This window comes from Heterocephalus glaber, unplaced genomic scaffold (genome assembly GCF_053883595.1).
Source record: "Heterocephalus glaber isolate CG9 unplaced genomic scaffold, H.glaber_assembly_v1.0 deba00001532, whole genome shotgun sequence".
Classification (NCBI taxonomy): Eukaryota; Metazoa; Chordata; class Mammalia; order Rodentia; family Bathyergidae; genus Heterocephalus; species Heterocephalus glaber.
Window position 1 is genome coordinate 28,666,982 of NW_028258330.1, and position 22,378 is coordinate 28,689,359.

A 22,378-nucleotide genomic window follows, 5' to 3' on the forward strand; every position below is an offset into this window, starting at 1 on the left:
CTGGGGTGTAGGGTGACCTCTGTCCTTGCGCCTGAAGTACCTTGCCTTTTCTTCTTCCACCCTCCTTCTTGCCCTTGGCTGGCAGCAGGGACAGGTAAATACCTGGACTTTGGGGTCGGATACTGGGGCCCCTGCTCGCCTCCCTGAATCCCATTAGCCACCAGGGTACTGGACCCTGCCGCTGGCTCTGCAGGTCACACAGATAAGGACAAGAAGAAATGGCACTTAGGCCACTTCAGAGGCCCCACACACCTGTTCCAAGCCCTGCTCTCCCCAGCCCTTCCCTGTTGCTGGTTCCTGCACACTCCCACACTTGCCTCTCATTCCCTGCGGCGGGATGTGTGGGAAGAAGAGGTGGAAATCCCACTGGGGAAACCTGCTCAACTCACACGATCCTGCAAGTGCCAGAATGTTTTCACTCTCCTTAAATCTCCCTAGATTTGTAATTCCACTGCTGTCTCCCTGAATATGTGCTTGTGGCCTTGGGAGGCGTCCTGCCTTCAGCTGCCAGCTCCCACACTGGCTGGCCCACTGTGTCAGGTCTGCCTGGCAGGGAACCTGGGTATGTCCCCACCTTCACTATGCTTCAGTTTCCTCATCTGTAAGTAGAGGAAGCTGGGGGTGGCAGCACATATCTGTAATGCCAGCTACTCAGGAGGCTGAGGCAAGAGGATTGCAAGTTTGAGTCCAGCCTGGGCAACTTAGCAAGACCCTGTCACAAAATTTAAAAATAAAAAAGGCTGGGGATGTAGCTCAGCATTCCCTGGATTTAATCCCCAGGACCAAACAAACAAACAAACAAACAAAAAATGCTAATAGCCACTTCTGGTTGCTGTGAGAATTAGGGCTGAGACTATAGCTCAGTTGTAGCTCCATTGGCAAAGCACTTGCCTAGCATGCGTGAAGCTCACAGAAAAGGAAAAGGAAACACCTCTATGAAAAGTAATGATATGCTGCCACATGCCATGTCAGTGATGAGCCTCAAAAATATGCCATCAAGTGAAAAAGCTGGCCACAAAAGAACACATATTATGATTCAATTTACATGAAATATTTAGAATAGGGAAATAGGTAGAGACAGAACACAGATTTGTCCCAGAGGCTGGGGTGGGGGGAGTAACTGCTTAATAGGTACAGGGTTTCCTTTGGGGTGTTGGAAGTGTTTGGGATTAGATAAAGATGGTGGCACAGCACTGTAAATGCACTAAGTGCCTGCCACTCCATAGTTCACTTTAATGTGGCTAATTTTATATTATATAAATTTCACTTCAATTAAAAGTAATGAACTAACTAAATAAAAAGGAGACACCTCTATAGTGCATGCCAGGCAGCCCACTTTGTGGATGTTTACACATTTAATTCTTACGACAGCCTGACAAGGCAGCTGCTGTCTTTATCCCCATTTTACAGATTAGGAAACTGAGGAACAGTATCACTAGGCACTTACAGCTAAATGTTCTCTCTTAATTTTCATTGATAGCTGGGTGTGGTGGCACACACCACCAGCACTCGGGAGGCTGAGGCAGGAGGTTTGCCATGAGTTCGAGAGCTACATAGTGAGTTCAGAGCCAGCCTGAACTACAGAGGGAGACTCTGCCTCAAAAAACTAAAAAAAAAATTGTTTTCATTGGCCAGGACTGGGCAGGAACTCCACCTTTAGATATGCTTGTCTGTGTGTAAAAACTCAGCAGCATCCTGGTCCCACAGGGCCCACTCTGTCCCACAGAGCATCCTGCACTCTGAATCCTGCTCTTCACCTGTGTTAGTTCATCAGTCTTCCACTGGCCCTCAGCCAATGGCACAAGTGGAGCTGAAGCTCAGAGAAGTGACATAGCTCACGAAAACTCACAGCAAATCAGGGGAGAGTAGCATCTTACATACTCATGAACCTTACATACCTGTAAACCCTGGGCCTCCTCCACCAGCCCCTCACCTTCCTCCTGGTCCCCTCTGTGCATGAAGCAGGGTCTGAGGGGCACAAGGGCCAGGTGTTCGCTCCGTGCAGCAAAGAAAATTGTACCCACAGGGGACAGCCCTTCTTCCATGTCTCCCATGTCACTCAGAATCCATGGACTCTGGGCTCTCCATAATATCTTCATGTTTGTTTTGGTACAAACGTGACGTCCTTTCTCCCTTTTCCTGGAGTGACGTGGATTCCTCCAGAAGTTGTTTCCCTGGTAGGAATGGCATAGACCATACAAGTCACCCACTCATCTTGCGGTTTGTTCACTCTCCAAGTGTGCATCAGAGCCTTGTCACTCCCAGAACGAGTGTCATTCCTCACCGTGTGCTGGCCAGGAAGGGCCTCCGGGTCTGAGGTCCAGCAGGAGCAAGGCTTTGCTGTAGGGGGTGCTGGTGACTCAGGGTGGGCCTGGTGGCCACAGGAAGCCAGGCCTGGAGGCTGTGGTGGCTGCCCACTGTTGTGCACACCTCAGCAGGACTTCCAGCCCCAGCCCCTTTGGATTTACAAGAAGTCTCAGTGTGGTGCTGCTCCAAATTTAACACCTAACCTTCGCCAGTCTCCCCTTGTTAATGAGAAAAATTGGAGGTAGAGGCCCAGAGCCCCCAGCAGGCTGCACTTCCAGGCTGGGATTTATGGGTGCTGTTCTGTTTTCATAGTGTTGATTTTTACAGTTACCCTCTATTTATGGCGAGTGATGCTGATTTTCCATTTATGACAGTCATAAAAGTCTCCTTTTAAGCTGAATTTATTTAAGTAAAAAAGGAAAGATGCTTTGAAAATAAATATTAAGTAAATAATAGTGCTGGTGATACAGGGATCTGTGGAAATGGTGAAGGAGATGCCCAAAAGGCTGGATTCAGGAGACCCCCTTCTGGGCTGCCCTTTGCTCCCGGAGTCTCCCCTGACTCTGCAGCCCCTGTCAGCCTTCCAGTCCAGGCGAGTGGTCCCCTCCTCCTGAGAGCCTTCCCTGACTCCCCAGCATCAACACAAACTAGCACCTCCTTCCAGGGCTCCTGTGTGCACTTTGCCCAGCTCACTCCCTGGTGGGGTGTGACTCATGACCATCAGAGCAGTGCTCACCTTAAACAACTATGCAAGGTGGTTCAGACTCAGTCCAATCCAGGGCTGGCACAACAGTCTCTGGAGTGTATGTCTGTCCCTCCTGTGGACTGTGGGCTCCCTGAGGGATGGAGCCTGCTCCAAAACATCTTGGGAAGCCCTCCACAGGGCCTAGCTGAAGGTGGGGGCCCTTAAGGGTGGGTCATTTTCATTTGCTTGAGGGGAGGACTTGAGCTACTGTTGCATGCCGCTAAGGCCTGTACTGTCCACCTTTCACTCGGAGGAGAGCTTGCTCACTTTTGCTTGCCTGTTTAAATGACTGCCTTCTTGCTGCAGGCAGCCTGTCAGGGGCCACAGGGTGCCCTGGAAGACACAGAGCCTCAGGAGCCCCCTGGCCCAGCCCTGGGCAGTGCCTGCACCTTCTCCGGGAGGAGAGGGCTCTGGCTGTGGCCTTAGGGGTCCCTTAGCTGCGAGAGTCTTCTCCATCCCTGAGGGGCTTTCTCCCTCCATTTTATCTGGTTTTCCTTTAGGGAGGGTTGATGCCTCCTGATTTTAGGAGCCAGGTGAGAAAGCCACGGAGCTGGAGCTTCATTAGGTCCTCCTCCTGCAGCCCTGACCCTGGGAGAACCACTCTTCCCTGCCTTCCTGACCCTGAGTCACACCCCTATGGCCCAGCACCCAGCTGAGCTGAGCATAGAGCAGGAAAAGCCCTACAGAGAATCAGACTTCTCAGAGCTGAAAAGGAGACAAGACTCCAGCTCTGGTTGGGGATTTCTTTCGGTCATTTCTGGGGCTTTGATCTGACCTTGTCCCTTCAACGCTGTGTGACCTCAGGCACTGACGCTCCGTCTCTGAGCAGCAGTGCTCCCACTGGGAATGGGACTGATTAGAGCCCAACCTTGTCATGTTTTTCCAGAATGAAGTAGGGTCCTGTGTACAGTGCCTGGCATACAGGAGTGGTTTTCTGCCTGTCACCCGCTGGAGGAGGATGGGGCAAGGCTGCAGGGGACTGGGCCACCCCCTCTAGACTTTAGACTCACTGCAGCAATGGTGCCAGCAGAAGGTGGGCAGAGTTGGACTATGCAGTCCTGAGCCCTGAGTTCAGATCCCAGCGGCTGCCCCTGACTTTCTGTGTGACCTTGTGACATGCCTCCATGAACTGCAGTTGCCGTGGTCTGCAGAATCACTGTGAGGATTACACTGACCAGGCCTTTGTGGCATGCAGGGGCCTCCAATCCAAAAGAGGACACAGCAGAGCTGTGTAGCAGAGCTACACAGCCATGGTCCTGCTGGCACTGTGGCCTCTGTATGTCGTCCTGGTTCATTCCTGATTGCCTTCCACAAGAGGACTTCATGGGCCATCTGCCATCTCTGAGCCTCATGGCTCTGTTCTTTATCATTTCTAACTGAAATCCTCTGGGTTCAGGCCTGACCTTCCTTTCTCATTTCATTCCTTCCTTTATTCATGCATGCATTCATTCAGTACATGCTGATCCCCGGGGTGCAGCCCTGGGCAGCTCCCAGAGACACCAGTGTGAGGACTCAGGACCCTCAGGGAACCAAGGAGGGCTTCCAGCCCGGCCTGGGGAGCAGGGGCCTGTGCAGAGGACCACTGTGCGGGCCACCTGGGCCAGGATGTCAGAAACTGTGTGCTGGCCGGGCACAAGGGGGAACTCATGTAAATAGCCAGAGGGGTCATAGATGGCATTTGGGCAGAGCCAGAGCCTGTGAGCCCAACTGTGACCCTGAGGGCTGGCAGCTTCTCAGGCGGGTCCCAGTATGGAAGGCTGTGGAAGCCCCAGCAGCCTGGGGCAGGGGAACTGGGAGTGTCCTATGCTGCCACTAGGCTCCTGCCCATGTCTGTGTGGGACCAGTGGTGTCTCTGAGCTCCTGCTCTGTGCCTGGCATTGTCCTAGCTGTTGAGATACAGCAGCACCAGACTGCAGTCCCTGCCTGTAAGGAGCTCATGCTCCAGGTGCAGGACTGACAGGAAGTGAGAGAAGTGAGGAAAAATGTAACATATTAGGAGGAGTAGTCAGAAACACCATGAAGCAGGGAAAAGCGGGCTGGAAGAGGGGCTCGGGGGAGGCTCCCTGAGGAAGTGGTGCAGGAACAAAGGCGTGAAAGGGGTACGGAGTGAGCTATGGAGATGGGGAGGACACAAATCCAGGAAACGTGTGCTGTGTGGAAACCACTGCTGTCAAATGGGAGCCATGGAGTGAAATATGTACAACCACAAAGTTACCATTTGGTGGCATTAAGCGCATTCAGGTCACTGTGCAGCCATCACCACCATCTAGCTCCAGAAAAAAAAAATTTTTGTCTCATGGTACTAGAAATTGAACCCAGGGAGCTGTGGGGTACCCTAATCCTTTTTACTTTTTATTGTGAGACCGGGTCTCACTAAGTTGCCGAGTCTGCCCTTGAACTTGCAATCCTCCTGCTTCAGCCTCCATAGTAGCTGGGATTACAGGCATACACCACCGCACCCAGTTTTCAGAAACTTTCTATCCCCTGGCACAGAGACTTGGCCCCTTGCAAGGGTGATTGTCCACTACCCACTCCCCAGCCCCTGGCACCCACCCTCCTCTCTGAATTGCACTGTTCTGGGGACCTGGCACAAAAGGAATCACACCACATTTGTCTTTTTGTGACTGCTGTGGGTGACTTAGCCCGATGTCCTCAAGGCTCATCCAGTGTGGCTTCTATCAGAAAGTCCTTCCTTTCTCAGGCTGCATAATCATCCTTTACATGGGTGGACTGTATTCTGTGTCCATTCATCACTAGAGGTTTTGGAACACAGAGTGTCACAGTGTGACCTAGCCAGAGATGGGGCCTGGGCTGAGGGGTGACTGAGGAGCCAGCAGGGCACCTCACTTTGTCTGAGTTTCCTGGGCAGATCTGTCCTTAACCCCCACCCTGTCCCTGAGGGGAGCCCGTTCTCCTCCAGCAGAGCCGGCTGGCTGAGCTAGGGGACATTCTCCGAAGGCTTGCTGGAGGAGGCAGCCTCCCACCAGACTGGAGGGCCTGGGAGAGGTATGCAGGGGGAGGAGGGAGATTGGGGGTGCACCAGAGGGTCTAGAGTGGGGCATGTGGGTTTAGCAATGAGCGAGTTGGGGGAACCTGGGCTGCAGCTGCCTTTGGTGGACAAACCTCAGGCCCAAAGGAGCCCAGCAGCTTCTGGGAGGCAGAGAGAAGCTGGAGAGGCAGACGGGACTGAAGGGTGAGAGGGCCCGGGGCCCAGTGCTGGTGAGATGCAGATGCTTCGTCCACTGTGTGTTCTCATGAGACACCTGGAAGGATCTTTAAAGATATTTCTGGAGGGCCCGGGATTTCACTCAATGGCCCTGTGCCTGCCTGGCAAGTGCAAGGTCCTGAGTTTGATTCCCAGTACTGGAGGGAAAAAAAAGATTTTTCTGGAGGTGTTGGGAGTTTGGAGGAAGAAGCCAAGGGAAGAGAGTGCCATTTATTGAGCCCTACTGTGCACCAGGAAGGAGGCGTAGGTAGCCTGTGTTCTGTCATCAGTCTGCTCTTTCTGCCCCTTTTCAGGTAAAGAAACAGGCTCAGAGAGGCAAAGGGGCTTGCCCAGGACACACAGATACAGCCCCACCACGAAACCAAGCCCTGGCTCACCCAGGCCCACAGAAGCAGTGCCTGCAGCCAATGTCCCCAGTACCGGCCCAGGGTTAATGAGTGCATCGCTCCCCCGATCAGGAGCGGAGAGGAAGAAGATGCTGCACTCAGTCATGGCTCTTCTGCTCTTCCTGCAGAATCCCATTTTGTGGGCTCTGGTTTTGTCTCCCTAGAGAGCCTGGCCCAGCTTGGGCCCTGGGGCTGAAGAACACATTTCCCTCTTTCTCCCAAATCTAGAATTATTCTGGGCCCCTGGGGATGGCCGTGGAGTCACCTGTGATGGAGGAAGCCAAAGAGGAGTGATAGCGCCTTTGTCCCCAGCTCAGCTGTGGTGCTAATGTGGGGCTAGGGATCCTGAGGCTGCCTTGAAGGAGTCAGGGTGGGGGCTGGGGAGGAGGCTGCCTGAGGATGATGTAGAAGTTGCAGACTTCCACTGTAAGGTCCCCTAGAACTGGCTGTGGTTTCATCATTGACTCAGTTTGGCTTCAGCAAGTCACCATCTCTCTGAGTCTCAGCCTGTCCATCTGAAAAATGAGGAAAATGAGGGTCATGCCCACCCCACGACATCTTGAGAAAGTCTATGCTAAGAGCTTGGCACGCAGCCGAAACAAGTTGTCTTTATTTCTCAGACTTCAGAGATTGTTATTATTTCATCATCATCACCGTCAGCAGAACACCATGGATCACCCCCTAGGATCCGGTGCTGAGGTCCTGACAGAGTTAGGGGAGGGAGGAGCCTCTTGCCCACACTCTGTGAAGGTGAGAGGGCCTGAGCTCCTCATCTCTGGTGGTGTGCAAATGGGAGGCTGGAGGGTGGAGCCGGAGGCTGAACTTTACCTGAAAATTCAGCGCAAAGCCTGAGGAGCTGACAGGCCCATGGGTCCTGGACAAGGCTGCTGTCAGAGCTGGGTTCCGAATGCAGCTCATGTGAGTCTGGGGAAGAAGCACGAGGACAGAGTTCTTGGGATCCTGAGGGGGTCTCCCCCACCTCATCCCACCTGGCTGGGTCTGGGGACTGAGGTACCTTGGAACCAGAGCCCACTATGGCCTCACTCACAGCAAACCCCTTTCCCCAAGCCCTTAATGCCTGGTTCTCTGTTCTCCCACCCAAACCATTGCCCTCCTGCTCCCCGCCCCTACTGGGGCTGACCTGGGCTTCAAGGAAGCCTGCCTTGATTGCCTCTGGGCTGTGAGGTACCCCCTGGCTGCCCTGGCCTGTGCACTTGGGAACCAGACCCCCACCCCCACAGGAGCCTGCTAGGTGGGTGTAGGGACTGCTCCTCCTTAGAAAGGGCTCTGCATGCAGGAAGAGCCTGAAGGCTCCGGCAGAGTGTGGACTTGGGAGCCAGGGAGGCCTGGGTTCATATCCCAGCTCTGCTATGTGGCCATGGGAGGGCTGTTCCCCAGCTAGGCCTGGCTGCCTCCTCCTAGCTGTGAGGACTGGCAAGGAGTGGGCCCCTCAGGCTGACACAGGTCACTGCCTGCTAGGTCACAGTCTGCACAGGCAGCATTACATTACTGAGATGGGCTATGAGCATGTAAAATGTGCTCTGATTTCCATGGTTTAGCACAAAAAAGGAATGTAAAATGACTCACTAGTAATTTTATTACATGTTAAAATAATAATTGCTTGATATCTTGGGTTAAATAAAATACATTATTAAAATTAATTTCACATTAAAATTTTTTTTCCACCTGGCTACTAGAAACTGGAATATTCCATGTGTGTTTTATGATGTGGTTCCATTCTGAGTCTGCCGGGCAGCACCATCCTGCATGGCCATCCCTGAGGCTCACATGGGGGGGGGGCAGCTGTGCTCTGCCACCCCTGGTGCTGGGCTGTTCTTCAAGGGGAACTCAGAACCCCACCTGCCTCCTGCTGCCCCCTGCCATTGTGCGAACCAAACCAGATCCAGCCCTCTCTGAGCCTTGCTTTCTACCATGGGCAGAAGATTTGGTGGACCCAGGCGGGGTTTTCAGCCAGTTTTGGGGGGGCTGTGGGGAGGGGAAATTGAGGCCCGGTTCATCCCTGGGGTCACTCTGGGAGCTTCCATGAAAGGACAGCCCATCTCTGCTCCTCTTTCCACCCTTGAGACCCATGCAGAAGATTTGCCTCCCTCTGTCTCTGAGTCTCACCTGGTTGCCAGAAGTGCTATAACTGTCCCTAAGGCCTGGCTGAGGGCTGCCTCAGCCCTGCCCAGCTCTGCCACCCTGGGTGGAACAAGTCCCCCTGAATAGCTCTGTGGCGGGGGGGCGGGGGGTGATGGTGGCACTTTCTGATTTCTGTGGCTCAGGCAATGACACTTAGAGGAGGTCATAGCCATGTCCCTCTTATGGTCTCAGGGTCACACTTCTGGTCTTTGAAATCCACCTACAGGGCCTCACCACCCTCTTCCTCCCTTGTTTACAGGCAGGAGGCGCCTGGGTCCAGGCAGATTCTCTGTTCCAGGGCTGGGGCCAGCAGCTGGGGTCAGGGAAGGCTGGGCCTAGCCAAGGCTCTCAGGGCAGATCCAGCTCTGGTCCCTGCTCTGCCACTGCCCAGCTGTGTATTTGTTTATTCATCCATTCCAAAGTGTTTACTGAGCACCTACCATATGCCAATGAAGCAGGAAACTCTGGGGATACCCAAACAGAACACTTTGACACACGAAGAAGGAGGAAATCAGCCTTTAATGCCTGCAGCTCAGTGAGTGATTTCTGTCAGTCTCTAGAACACAGAATAGAAGTTTGTTCTTCTTTATATACCTCTTTTTACATCTACGAGGCTTACTTTCATTGGAGTTTCCCTGGGAATATAGCAAGCAGGATTTACACAAAGCCAAGGGAGGGGGTGCAAAGAGTTCTGGCAGGACTTTCTGTGTCCATTAAGCTCCTTTGGTGATAGATTACAAAAGTTGTCATGGTTACTCGGGTACATTCAATAAAGAGCATTGCTACTTAGTTAACCCATAGTTGCCTAATAACACAGTTAACCCATAGTTGCCCAATTCCATACGAGGGGTGGTCTCTCTCACCAGTACTTTTCTTGTTTTGAGCAATTGAATAAGACAGCACAGTTGCTGCCTCTTGGAAAAAGGACAGGTAACCAGCATAAATAAAGTCAGCATATTAGCTGTGCTGGCTAGCACAGTAGCCATTACCTGGGAGTGGCCGTTTATATTTACATTTCAATGAGTAAAAATTAAATAAAATGTAAAATTCAGGTCCTCAGTCAAACCAGTCCTATTTCAGGTGCTCAGTAGGTTTATGTGGCTGATGGCTACTGTATTTGCTCAGACACAAAACATTTCCTTCCTGGTAGAAAGTTCTGTTGGCCAGCACAGGGTGTTCCAAGGGAAGGGTGATTTGAACCACTGGGTTGGAGCTGGAGATGCTTTTTTTTTTTTAAACTGGGGATTGAACCTAGGTTTTTTTTTGTACTGGGGATCAAACTCAAGACCTTGTACTTTCCAGGCAGGTGCTGTGCTGCTGAGCTGAATCCCTGGCTCTGAACTTAAGGTTTTAACATTGAGTTATATCCCCAGCCATTCTTAAAATTTTTTAAAATTTTGAGACCAGGCCTCACTATGTCACGATGTAGCCCAGGCTGGCCCTGAACTTGCAGTCCTCCTACCTCAGCTTCCCAGAGTGCTGGGATTACAGGCCTGTGCCACTACGAACAGCCTAGAGACGCAATTTTAAATGAAGTGGTCAGGGCAGACTCTCCTGAGGAGGTGATACCTGAGTAGAGTTCTGAACAGAGGAAGGAAGGAGTCATATGAGAATCTGGGGGAAGAGTGTCCCAGGCAGAGAGATCAGCAAGGACAAAGATCCTGAGGTCAGATCCTAATCAGAATGTTCAAGAAGCAGCAAAGAAGCCATTGTGGTGAGAAGACAATGAGCAAGGACTTGAGTAGAAACCCACACCAGAGGGAGCAGCCCGTGCAAGGCTCTGGGCTCTTACCTGGTAAGAGGGTGCCACGGAGAGTTGTGAGTATGAGGGGACAGGGATGATGGTGTTTGGCCAAAACGACCGGCTGCTGTGTTAAAAACACAAAGTCACAGGAGGAGCAGAAGCAGGAGGAGGTCACTGAGAGCCTCGCCTGGTGGCTTGGCCCAGCAGAGGAGGGGAGGGTGGAGTCTGCAGAGATTGACCCTGCAGAATCCACAGGGTCTCCTAAGACAGAGGGGACGCAGGAGGGAGCCGGAGTGGCTGGGGCTGTGACGGTGAGGGCTCCTGGGTAAGCTGCTGTCGCTGAAGGGCCAGGTTTGCCTCCTGCACCAGGGGTGGAGGACAGTTCAGGTTTCAGGTCGACCATGTGGGAAGGCCTCACAGCCCTGGCCTGCAGTCAGTCATGCAAGCAGCCTTCATTCCTGCTACTCAGGCTTTGGTGAGCCAAGAGTGGCCAGTCCTTCCCCGGTGAGGGGACACAGACCCTTTTGTAAATCTTGACATTGACAGTCGGGGTGCATCAGGCTCTCTCTTGATCCAGAAGATCCAGTGAAGCCCCACACTTGGAAGCCCTGTGTGCAGCGCAGGAAATAAGCTTCCGATGCCGGTATTCCTCAGTTCCCATCACACAAAGCTCCCACTGTCTTGGGGAGGGGAACAAGGCAGGTGGCCCTGAGCAGGGATTTAAATCCGGGACCCCTACCTCCCAGCCCAGGGCTCCCCTCTTTCTTGGAGGGGACAGAAAGGAACAGGAGAGTGAGAGCCTCCGGGATTGGGCTTTGTCATGTCTGTCCCTGTGGGCTTGGGGAGCCTGGCGGGCTGCAGCAGCAAGGGGGGAGGGGGCTGACAGACATCACATTCCTGGGTGACCTGCACATTGCCAGGCATCTTTCCAGGACGAGATAATCTCCCCTGAGAAGAGGAAAGAATTCTAATTACTTCTCAGGAAGGTATTTGTTTGGGGAGACAGAGAGACTGAGCATATGGTGGGAGGGGCAGTGACCCGCCCCCCCCAGCAGCGGCTCTCGGTTACCAGGCAGCATGGTGGGGGGCCTGCTAGATCAGGGAATTGGAGGGGCTGGACCCTGCAGGGGAACGGGATGAGATTGCTCCCAAACACGTGCGTGCCCTGAAGAAGAGAACCTTCAATAAGCCTGGGCAGCCCACGTGGACACCCCTGTGTGGCCAGGGAGAAGTCTGGGGAGGCCAGGGTGGATTTGCTTTTACGAAGATAGCGCTGGCTGCCCTATACTGGACCAGGAGCAACCCTGGGTGGGGGTGTGTGGCAGTGACAGGGACAATCGGAATGTGCTGATGAGACGCAGCGGCCTCCAACCTCCTGGCCTCCTTGCTCACCACTTCCGACCCAGCCCACCTCTTGTCTGTCCCCTGTGCCGCCTCCCAGGGCTCCGGAACAGAGGCCCAGCTGATGGCCAGGCGTCCAGGGAGACCCGTTCCTTCCTCCCATCTCCCGCCGGCCTTGCCCACCTGGAGCCAAGAACAGCCGTCCCCGCCTACTCTTGCTTTTCTGCCTGCCGATCCGGCCCCTGCCCCTCGCTGCTGTGTCCTAGCCCCCAAGTCACCCCTGTTTCTGCGCAGCCCTGTTCACAGAGACGCCCCACGACATGACGGCGCGGACGGGCGAGGACGTGGAGATGGCCTGCTCCTTCCGCGGCAGCGGCTCCCCTTCCTACTCGCTGGAGATTCAGTGGTGGTACGTGCGGAGCCACCGGGACTGGGCCGACAAGCAGGCATGGGCCTCCAACCAGGTACCGTGTTCCGGAGTGGTGGCATGGGCGGCGCAGCCCCGCTTTCCCTCAGAGCTGTTCCTTTTTCCGCGGGTGGGGTAGATGATGCCCAGATGGAGGCAGAGCCAGGCTGAGCCCCTGAGACACCACAGCAGGAGGGCCCTCCCCTCGGGGAAACGGACAGAAGCTGGCTCTGGATTATGAGGCAAAGTGGGTCTCATAGCTCACATTCCCCCACTTCTCCAGGCCATCGCGGGAGTGTTTTGTAAATGGCTCGGCACACACCGGGTGTCACTATTGCTGAGTTCATCCTCAAGTTCATTCCCCCGTGTACATGCAGGCAGGCTCCCAGCATCCCCAGTCTTACACACACACACACACACACACACACACACACACACACACACAGATCTACACCCCCTAGAGCAGATGCTGGGGCCCTGCTTCCTGCCCTACCACCAGCCCCACTGCCAACTGTCAACTCTTGCAACTCTGCCCAAAGGCTACCCCTGGGCAGAGCCTGTTGGGCAAGGCAGTTAGGGCTGGGCAGCTGAAGAGCATCCTACAGGTTCTCCCGGGGTGCTGCTCCCCGATCAACTTCCTTCCCTTTCTATCTCACTTACCTTCTCCCCTGCTGGGGCTTCCTGAGGTCACCTCCCAAATAAGCCACTTGTGCTTTCATCTTTGTCCTCAGGTCTGCTGTTGGGGGGCACCATCTGAGACACTTGCTCATGTGTCTACACAAATGGGTGTGCAAATGCACACATCCGCATGTGAACAAACACATGTGCACACCCTCACATCCACACAGCAGCGAGCTACATGTTCCCCAGGGCTCATAAAAGAGCCGCTAACATATGCACAAGGACAGGTCGCACTCTGTTCTGCTCCTGGGGGTGTCAAGTCCCCAATGTGTCAGCCTGCCACACGTAGACGAAAAAGACTTTGGCCAGGGAAAGCCCCTAGGAAAGGAGGGGCAGATGGCTGCAGATGGAAGCCCCCCGGGCCAGCTTTCAGGGACTCAAGCAGCAGCATGTGCTACGAATGAACGATCACAAATCATGCGGGGAACAGATACTCCTGCTGACTGCTGGTCGGACGCTGCCTTTCTGGCCTGCTCACTCACGCCCTGCTGATACTCCGTGCCGGTCGAACCCAGATGCATAGCACGGGGGCGGTCAGTTTCCCGTGCGCCGCCTTCGTCTTTTGTCTGACCCCTCCCCCACACCCTGAGCGGACAGAGAGCCAGGGGACCCCAACTCCAGACCCCGCAGATTCCAAGCATCTCCTGCTATAGCTGGAATCTTTTTTTAAAATAATTTTTATTTTGTTGTGCTCACTTCGGCAGCACATATACTAAAATTTTTTAATAACACACGTTAATTTACATGTTAATGGGATTAGTGTGATTTTTCCACACACGCACACAGCATGCCCTGATCAAATCCAGCCTCCCTTCTATCCGCAGTCTCATTGTCCCCTGAGTCCCGTCCTGCGGGCTGTCTCCCCCACCTCCACCCGTGCTAACGCCTTGTCTCTGCTCTCTGTCCCTCCCCCTCCAACAGCTGAAAGCCTCGCAGCAGGAAGACGCAGGGAAGGACGCCACCAAAATAAGTGTGAGTTCTGATAATGACTTCTCGCAAAGGCTCTAATAGAGGAAGTCGCTGTACCTTTAAAAAAAACACAGGTTTTCTGGGTCCATGTCAGCAAGGGAGCTTGGGCAAGAAGATGGAGAAGAAAAAGAGAAAGGGGATGTATAGCCCTGCTCTATGTTTTAAAAGCCAGAGCTTTTTCAAGTTCATTGAATGACAGGCACAAAAAAATGACAAGAAGAGAGAGGATGCATTCTCTCCTGTCGGGGCCAAGGCTGTGTGCGCTCTATGCTGCCTGCCTGTCTCAGCAGCATTTTTATTTGAGGAAACAACAAGGTCTAATCACTGAGTGGGCTTCCCCCTCCCCCATCATGTCTGACAGCGACAGCATCTCACTGTCCCTGAGTCCCTTGGGTGATCTGGCTTCTGGGAATGGGACTCTACGACTGGCCAGACTTCTTATGCAGTGGCTCATTTTATTGTAGCCACACTCTATAGGAAAGGGCAAGTATTCACCCATTTTACAGGTGAGGACAGTCGAGGCTGGGAGGGGCATCAAAGACCTGCAGGGGGGTCACCCTAAGGTGATTGGTGTCCCAGGGAGGCCAGGAGGAAGCTCCTGCAGCCACTTGGGCAGAGATGGGCAGAGGAGAGAGCACAGAGCCTCTAAGTGCCATGGGGCACAGCTGGGGTTGGAAACTCCAGCCAGGCCCAACTCAGGGCACTGGTAGTGCCGCCTCCCCTCCCTCTCGGCTCTCCCTTCTGCTGAGGGCACAGCCGAGTCTAACACCCCATTCCTGCGGGGCAGGTGGGAGTGTATAGTAACACACCAAAGCCTCTCTCTCCTGTGATTTTGTTTGCGGTTTCAGACGAGGCTCAGGCAAAGGAGAGAATAATCTAATTGATTTAGAGGATTATAATTCCAGGCTGCTGGGCCCCACGTGAGGGGAATGCGACCACGCTAATTAGTTAAATAAAATAAATGTGCTCCGTGTGAATGTGGAATTGCTCCCAGCCCCACCCCCTGCAATTGCTGCTCCAGCTGCCGCTCTCTGGCTCTCTGGGTCTCCGAGGAAATGTACGAGCAGGCCTAAGCCCAGCCCACACAAACCTTGTGCTTAAATACACAGAGGCCCAGCCTTCGACACCTGTAACAGGCACATGCTCTCAGTTTCTGCAGTCTGAGAGGAGGGCACTCACTTCTCCTTGGCCTTCAAGGGTCTGCAGATTGCTCTGCCCACTCCCTGGGCTCATCCCAACTGCAATTCCCCCTGCCTCCCAACCCTGTGCCTTTCTGCCTTCCCAGCCCTTTCTACCCCTGGACCTTTGCACAGGCCAGGCCCCCCGCCTAGAGAGCTGCTTCTCTCTCTCCCTTCAGAGGTCAGCTGGGAGAGCCCCCACCCCCAGCCCAGGGACTATGGTGTGCCTCTTCCTTTCCCCTGCGGGCTGTATTTCCACCTGCTGTTATCCATCCCCACAAGCATTTGCTTCCTATCTGCCTTCCCCAGAGACGGTGGCCTCAGGACGGTGCCTATCTGATTCACTGTTGCGTTTCCAGGGCCTGGGAGAGAGTTTGGCATACAGTCGGTGACTCACACACACATGCATCCAGGCCAGCATGCATGGAAATGCATTTTTGTGCACAGTTACCACTATGACACTGATCCTGCTCCTGTACGTCATGTATGTGTAGGGTGACGTGAGTGAGTGAAGGTGCTCATGTAGGGACTACGGGGGACCCAGGAATCCAGGCCCCATTATCCTCATCAGGCAACTCAGCTTGGCAGGGATCCAGGACCAATATTCCTGTATCTTCTAAAAATACCAACATGGATGGAGTGTCTCCTGATGTTTAATTCTTGGGACATAATTCGATCTCTTGAAAAACACTGCATGACCTGAACATCGCAACCCATAGTTAGGTGACCTCTCAGGTTCTGTATGGTCTCAGGTTCTGGGGAGAAAATACCAACAGCTCAAGAGTTTGGCCCCAGGAGGGCTTCAGAACTGTCTGGGTCACCGTGTTAACCTTGGGAAAGCCCAGTCTGAGAGCTGGGTGCCACTCTGAGGACCCACTGGGGCCAGGACTTAGTGTCCCAGGAGTAGAGTCCTGATTCCAGCCAGGCCACCTCCCTGGGTCTCCAGGTCCCATACGCTCTCGTCTAGGGCATATAAAAACCACTGTGGAAACTGTAAAGCTCCATTAATTTGGCTGTGTGTGTGATAGTGGTTGTTAATTTGTTAACATGACATTGAGAACCCTAAGACTCCTTTTCCTGTTATGGAGCAAGAAACGGTCTGGGGAATGGAAAGAGCTCAGAATCTGGCAATAGTGAGATCATTTGTATGGAAGGACCAGCATCTGTGAAATAATTCAATAATAATAATAATACAGTAGTACCATAGCTGCTGACATTCACCGAGTGCTTACCATCTGTCAGGAGCCGTGATGGGTGCTCTGCATGCACCATCTCAGTGAACTTGGGGCCCGGGGAGGGGCCCCGGCTCTAGCAGTGTTGCCCCCTGCCCCTGCCTGCTGTGGCACAGGTGACACTTCTGCCTGTTGGCCATTGTCACACTGTGCAAATTTTTCTCTTGCCCTCACTAAAGCCCTCTGTACTAGAGTTCAAGTTAATTTCTCCTTAAGGAGTTTTGCTGAGATAGTTCCCAACCAACTTCTAAGCTTAAGGAATTCTCCAGCCCCATTCCCTGGGGTCTTCATCACCATAAAGAAACAGCTGGGGTCACTGTAGACAGAAGGCACCTTCTCCAGCCCAGCCAAGTGTTAATCCGTCGAGCAGGTGTGGTAAAGATAAAGATTGCAGCTGTGACCGTCAACCTGGAGGAGGAGGGCTGCTGGCCTCTGCGAGCCAGAACAGGGACCCACCCTGCCTGGAGGGCTTCCTGGGGGACAGGGAGGGGAAGCCCCCCCATGGGCCCCATCAGCCAGTCTTGAAAGGTTTCCAGTGGGGGCATTTTGTAGGCTTGGTCTGGTTGTCATGGAAGAACTGATGGAAGGGGTCTTGGTGACTTTGGGGAGACCCAGGAGGATGCTGGGGCGGTGACCTAGATGTGAGGAGCCAGGACCTGGCTCGGTCCTGTGCAGGGGTGTTGGGAAGGGAAGAGGTCCAGTGACATCCAGAGAAGACTGGGATTCAGGGGCGGATCATGCGGAGAGTGGAAGGAAAGCAGGGATGATGAGAAGCAGGGTCTGGCTGGGGCCCAGCTTTGGGGCGGATGCACAGTTGGGCCCTGAACATCCTGAGGGGCTGGTGAAGCAGCCAGTGGAGCTCAGAGCAGAGTCTGGCCTGGGGTGGGGACCGAATGACCCCTGTCTGTACCCCTACACTTTCCCAGGGGCTGCCACTTCACCTAGGAGGTGACTTGCAGGCAAGGGCTGAGGTGGTGGGCACAAGTTGACACTGTCCTTCTTCCTGGCACCGTGGGGCAGGAGAAGCTGGCCCAGGGCTGCCTTTGCCACATCTGAAGTGCCTGGAGCCGTGGGATGAGCAGGAGGGAGGCTGGGCTTGGTCATGGCAAGGCCTCATCTCTTTTAGCATAATCAGGTGCTTAGTTGTGCCACTCAGGCCTGTCGATGCCTGTGCTGAGGTGATTAGGGTTTGCAGCCAGGCCGCCATGTGGGGGTCTCCCCACTTAGGGCCTCTCCAGGCGCACTGGCAGCTGGGCCAAAAGGTTTCTGGGCAGTGTGTGAGTGATGAGACCCAACAGGCTGTTCCCACCCCGCCTCAAAGTCAGTGTGGACTGCTTGAAGCTCCGATGGCACAGGCCTCTGATGAGGTTTGGGGCTGTGCTCTCCCGGACCTGGAGTGTTGGGGGCCCAGGGAGGGAGGGTGGGAGGACACCCTCAAAGTTGTGGGCAAGGCCTGGATGCTGTCACCAGCTGGGTGCCCTTGGGAAGAACATTTCACTCCTCCGAGCCCCAGTTTTCCCCACCATACAATGGGAGTCCTGCCAGTTCCCACATCATAAGGTGACTGTGAGGTCTGAAGACTGGTGAGGCTTCAGCACAGCACTTCACAGTGACGACTGCTCCATAGACCTTGGCTGCCAACACTACTGCTACTGTTACTGTTGTTTCGAGCCTTTGCTGGCTGCAGACAGTGCCCAGAGCTGAGACTACTGGGTCCGGGTCCTCACTCTTCCTCTGGTTTCTGCATTAGATAGGAGACTGTGCAGGCATTTGCTGGGTCTGGCTTTCTCACAGCCCGGTCTTCCACACCCAGCTCAGTGTGGGTGCTTGCTAAATATTTGTTGAATGAGCAAATGAAAGTAACCCAAGAAGACCACGGGCAGGGTGCTGGGAACTTGTCAAGGTCAGAGCCCAGTGGTGCAGTGCTCCCATACATCCATCCCCCATCCCCCTTCTGAGAGGGGAGGAGCCGGTACTTCTGAAGGCCACAGCTGCCTGTGGGCAGAGGGCACGAGTGGGAGGGAGCCAACTTGGGGGGCTGGTGCAGGCCAGGGGCCCCCTGTGATGGAGGGCGGTGGAGGGAGGGCCTGTGGGTGCTCCCACCCTCGGAGCTGCTCCCAGCGCTTCGCATTATTACTCCATTAGCGCCTTGTAGGGTTGACAAATGAAGGATAATTAATATCCGTGAGGGAAGCAGATGTTGAGGTAATTCACTCCCGCTGCGCATTTGCAATAGCGTCTCCTCCCCACCCGCCCGAGCGTGTGGCAGGACCATGGGGCCCTCTGTGCCCTCAGTCGGGGTCCCTGCTCGCCATGGCAACTTCTGCCTGTGTCCCACCTTGGTGCCCCCTCTATCCTCTGGGTGCTCTCCTTTGTGAGGGGTGATGCCAGCATGAGGCGGATGGCCAGGCTCCCTGCTGCTGCCACCAACCCTGTCCCCTTCTGTAGCTTGAGCCCCTATGGCCCTGCTGGCTCTGGGGATCCAGTGTTACCTGTCACACTGTTTGGAGGGGGAGAGTTGATGGAGTCCAGCCTGGGTCAGTTTTCAGCTTTGCCACTCACTGACTCGGGCCTCTTACGTGGAGGAATCTCAGGGATGCTGTGTTGTATGAAAGCAGCCAGACACAGCATCAGAGCCCCCCACCCCCCAAGCTCCAGAACAGGGAACATGATGCCATGTGTGTAGTGGTCAGCCCTACCGAACCCCAGAAGGGACACAGGTTGTGGTGTTGAAGGCTGCACGTGCCCCATACCTTGCTCTGGACGGTAGTTACACAGACATACACTGAAAGACAATTGCACCAGGCTCTGTGTACTCTATTGTATGGAAATTAAACTTCAATTTTAAAATTACAAATGTAAAACCTAATGAAATGAACCAACAAAAGCCCAGAGTTTTATAGGCAGAGAGAACAAATGCGGTCGCTCCATCCACAGCACTGGAATGAAGAGTGATCCACATCCTGGAAACTTTGTAATCAGCCTTTATTTTAAAGCAACCCAGCTGCTCAGGTGCTGAGACTGGCTCTGCAGTGGCCCCAGCCCACACCTTCCCCTGGGTGCCCCCCCCCCCACCCCTTGAGCAGTGCTGGGAGGCCACACACCCTCCTGTCTCTTCATGGAGAGGCTGCAAAGCCAGATAGGGACCAGAATGTTTGTTTCCATAGAGGACATCCCGACCTAGGAGCTTTTTACTTTTTTATTAGTACACGTTTACAGTACATAATGATCACATTCCTCGTGGGGAGTTGGTGCCTGTACATAACACATCTTAATTCTTTTTCCATTTCCTTTCCCTCCCTTCATCTCTTGGTCTCCTTCCCTTTTGCAAAAGATCTATCTCCCTATTCTATTTCCTATTAGCTATCTTTTATTTTGCTCTCTATTTATAATTTGGGTTTCTCAAAAAGGAGAACCCATGTGATATTTAAGCTTGGGTATCTGATTTTCTTAGCGATGTGGTCTCAAGGTGCATCCATTTTCCTGCTCATGACTCAAGTTTATCCTTCTCTGTGGCAGAGTCGTACTCCACTGTGTCGCAGAGATCTTTCCCTGTCTGGTATAACTCATCTTAATTGCTGTGCAGAGTTTCATTGAATGAACCCACCGCAGCCTCCTTCCCCATTTCCTTGACGAACGCTTTAACTGCTTCTACTTTTTTGTTTTGATTCTGCTGTGGCGCTGCTGCAAACCTTGGCGGGCCCTTGTGTGTGCTTGTTCGTGTGTGTGGCGGGGGGTGGGGGGGTGGGGGGGAGTCTCAACCTTTGGTGGGATCCAGGCCCCACCTTCCCCCTACAGAACGAGTCACCGTCTCTCTGTCGCCCCCAGGTGGTCAAGGTGGTGGGCAGCAACATCTCCCACAAGCTCAGGCTGTCGCGGGTGAAGCCCACGGACGAAGGCACCTATGAGTGCCGTGTCATCGACTTTAGCGACGGCAAGGCCCGGCACCACAAGGTCAAGGCGTACCTGCGGGTGCAGCCCGGCGAGAACTCCGTCCTGCACCTTCCGGAGGCGCCTCCGGCTGCGCCCGCCCCGCCGCCACCTAAGCCAGGCAAGGAGCTGCGCAAGCGCTCGGTGGACCCGGAGGCCTGCAGCCTGTAGCCGCATTGCCGGGAGCTCGGAGCCGCGCCGGGGACGGACTGCCTGCGGCTGCAGCCTCCTCCGGGCTGCCTGTGGCTACCGTCACGCCGGCCCTCTGCCCACCACCCCCGCTCAGCATGCAAGCCCACCCACCCGTCCCCATTCAGCCCCTCGCGGTGATCTGGCTCGGAGAAGGTGGCCCTGGGCTCCAAGGGACGACCGCCCTGCCCCGACGCTGGGGCGGGGACCATGCCGGGGGCCTGGGCTGCCCCATTTCTGCCACCAGCTTCAGTGGAGTCCGTGTTTTGCTTTGCTTGCTTGTCCCCACCCTGTCCTGAGCCGGGCCTCCCAGCCTTCCCTCCTTCCCACCATCCCCACTTGGACCTGGGACTGCGGACAGTGATCCTTCCCTGGCTTTGAACTTGAATTCTCTGAACAGAACTAGAGCCTCGCACCCTCCACCGGAAGAACTGGGGTGCAGGGGCCCCAGGAGAGCCTTTCTGGGACAGTGGCCCCACAGCAGGGTCACTCACGGGGCCCTGGGAAGAGACTGAGGTGCTGCGTGGCCTCCTGGTGGGCCCTTCCCTTCCCGTCCTGCCTCTTTATACTTAAAACAGTGGGTCTGACCCTCCAGGGAGGTGGGCACCAGAATCTGCCCATGACACAGCAGGTCAGAGGGAGGCCTTGCCCTCGGCCCCAGCCCCTGCAGAGCCGTGCACCAGCAGGACCCCTTCGGGGTCTTTGGGGCTCTCCCAGGAGCCCCCTCTGCAGCCCCGACGCCCTAGTCCCCTCTTGGGCTGCCAAGTCCACCCAAGGCCTGGGGTTGCTGGGAGCTAAGGGCCCCCCCCTCCCAATTCCCTCACCACTCCTGATCAGGGGCACCTCACCCCTGGTGATGTGTAAATATTTCTATTGGGGCCCTCCCCGCCCCCAGAACTGGCTCAAACCTCTGGCCGCCCATGAGCGATGGACCGGGTGCTGGGAGAGGCCGAGGGCTTTGCCTGGGGTGAGTGGGTAGCCCTGTGTACATGATCCAATCCGTGACTACCAGCCAACCTGAATAAAGCGGTTTAAAACAAGCTGCAGGCTGTGTCTTTCTGGGGCATTTATCTGGGAGCCCAGCTGCAGGCCCAGGGAGTGGGGAGGGCTTGGCTGGCCCACACCAGTGCAGGCACAGAGGTCTGCTCTTCTCTGCCCCAGCAAGCAGGGGCTGCTGTCTACGGAGCCGGGGAGCTGGTGGGGCTGGGACGAGGGCAGGAAACCAGCCTTTGTCCAGCTGCAGCCAGTTGCCAAGCACTTGAATTATTCCTTGATTCTGAGATAATCACACACACACAAACACACACACACACACACACACACACACGAGTGCATAAAGCATGTTTATATCGTTTTATGAGTGATTACATTAAGCAAACACTCACGCAGCCACCACCTACCAAACGTGTCACCACCGGAAAAGACCCCCAGCTGAGTGTGTCTTCTCCACATTTCCCCACCCCTACCTCTTGGAGGTGACTACAGTACTGACTTTTAAGACAATCCCATCCTTGATATCCTTCTTATAGTCTCAGTACTTACGTGTATATTACTTTCACCAAAGTTTTGAGTTTTGTCTTTTTTGAACCATTTATGCATAGAATTAGACTTTTTCTTTTCTCCCTCTCCCTCCTGCCCTCCCGTACTGGGGATTGAATCTAGGGCCTTTACATTGAACTACATCCCTAAGCCCTTTTTTATTTTTTATTTTGAGACAGAGTCTCATTAAATTGCCCAGGCTGGGCTCAAACTTGTGATCCTCCTACCTCAGCCTTTCAGAGTGCTGGGATTACAGGTGTGTTCCACCACACCCAGCTAGACTATTTTTCATGCAACATAATACTTATGGGAGTCACCCATGCTGTTACATGTCTCTATAATTTCACTTTTACTCCTGTACGA

General features: G+C 54.2%; 1 protein-coding gene across 1 annotated transcript in view; it reads left to right on the forward strand.

Annotated features, from left to right (window-relative positions):
- Window positions 1–21,516, forward strand: part of Vstm2l (V-set and transmembrane domain containing 2 like) — a 31,766-nt gene extending 10,250 nt beyond the window's left edge. The window contains exons 2-4 of the mRNA XM_004867793.4: window positions 12,186–12,355; window positions 13,900–13,950; window positions 20,186–21,516. Coding sequence (XP_004867850.1) covers window positions 12,186–12,355; window positions 13,900–13,950; window positions 20,186–20,458 — 494 coding nt within the window. The 3' untranslated portion in view covers window positions 20,459–21,516. The remainder of the gene's footprint in view (window positions 1–12,185; window positions 12,356–13,899; window positions 13,951–20,185) is intronic.
- The last annotated feature ends 862 nt before the right edge of the window (window positions 21,517–22,378 follow it).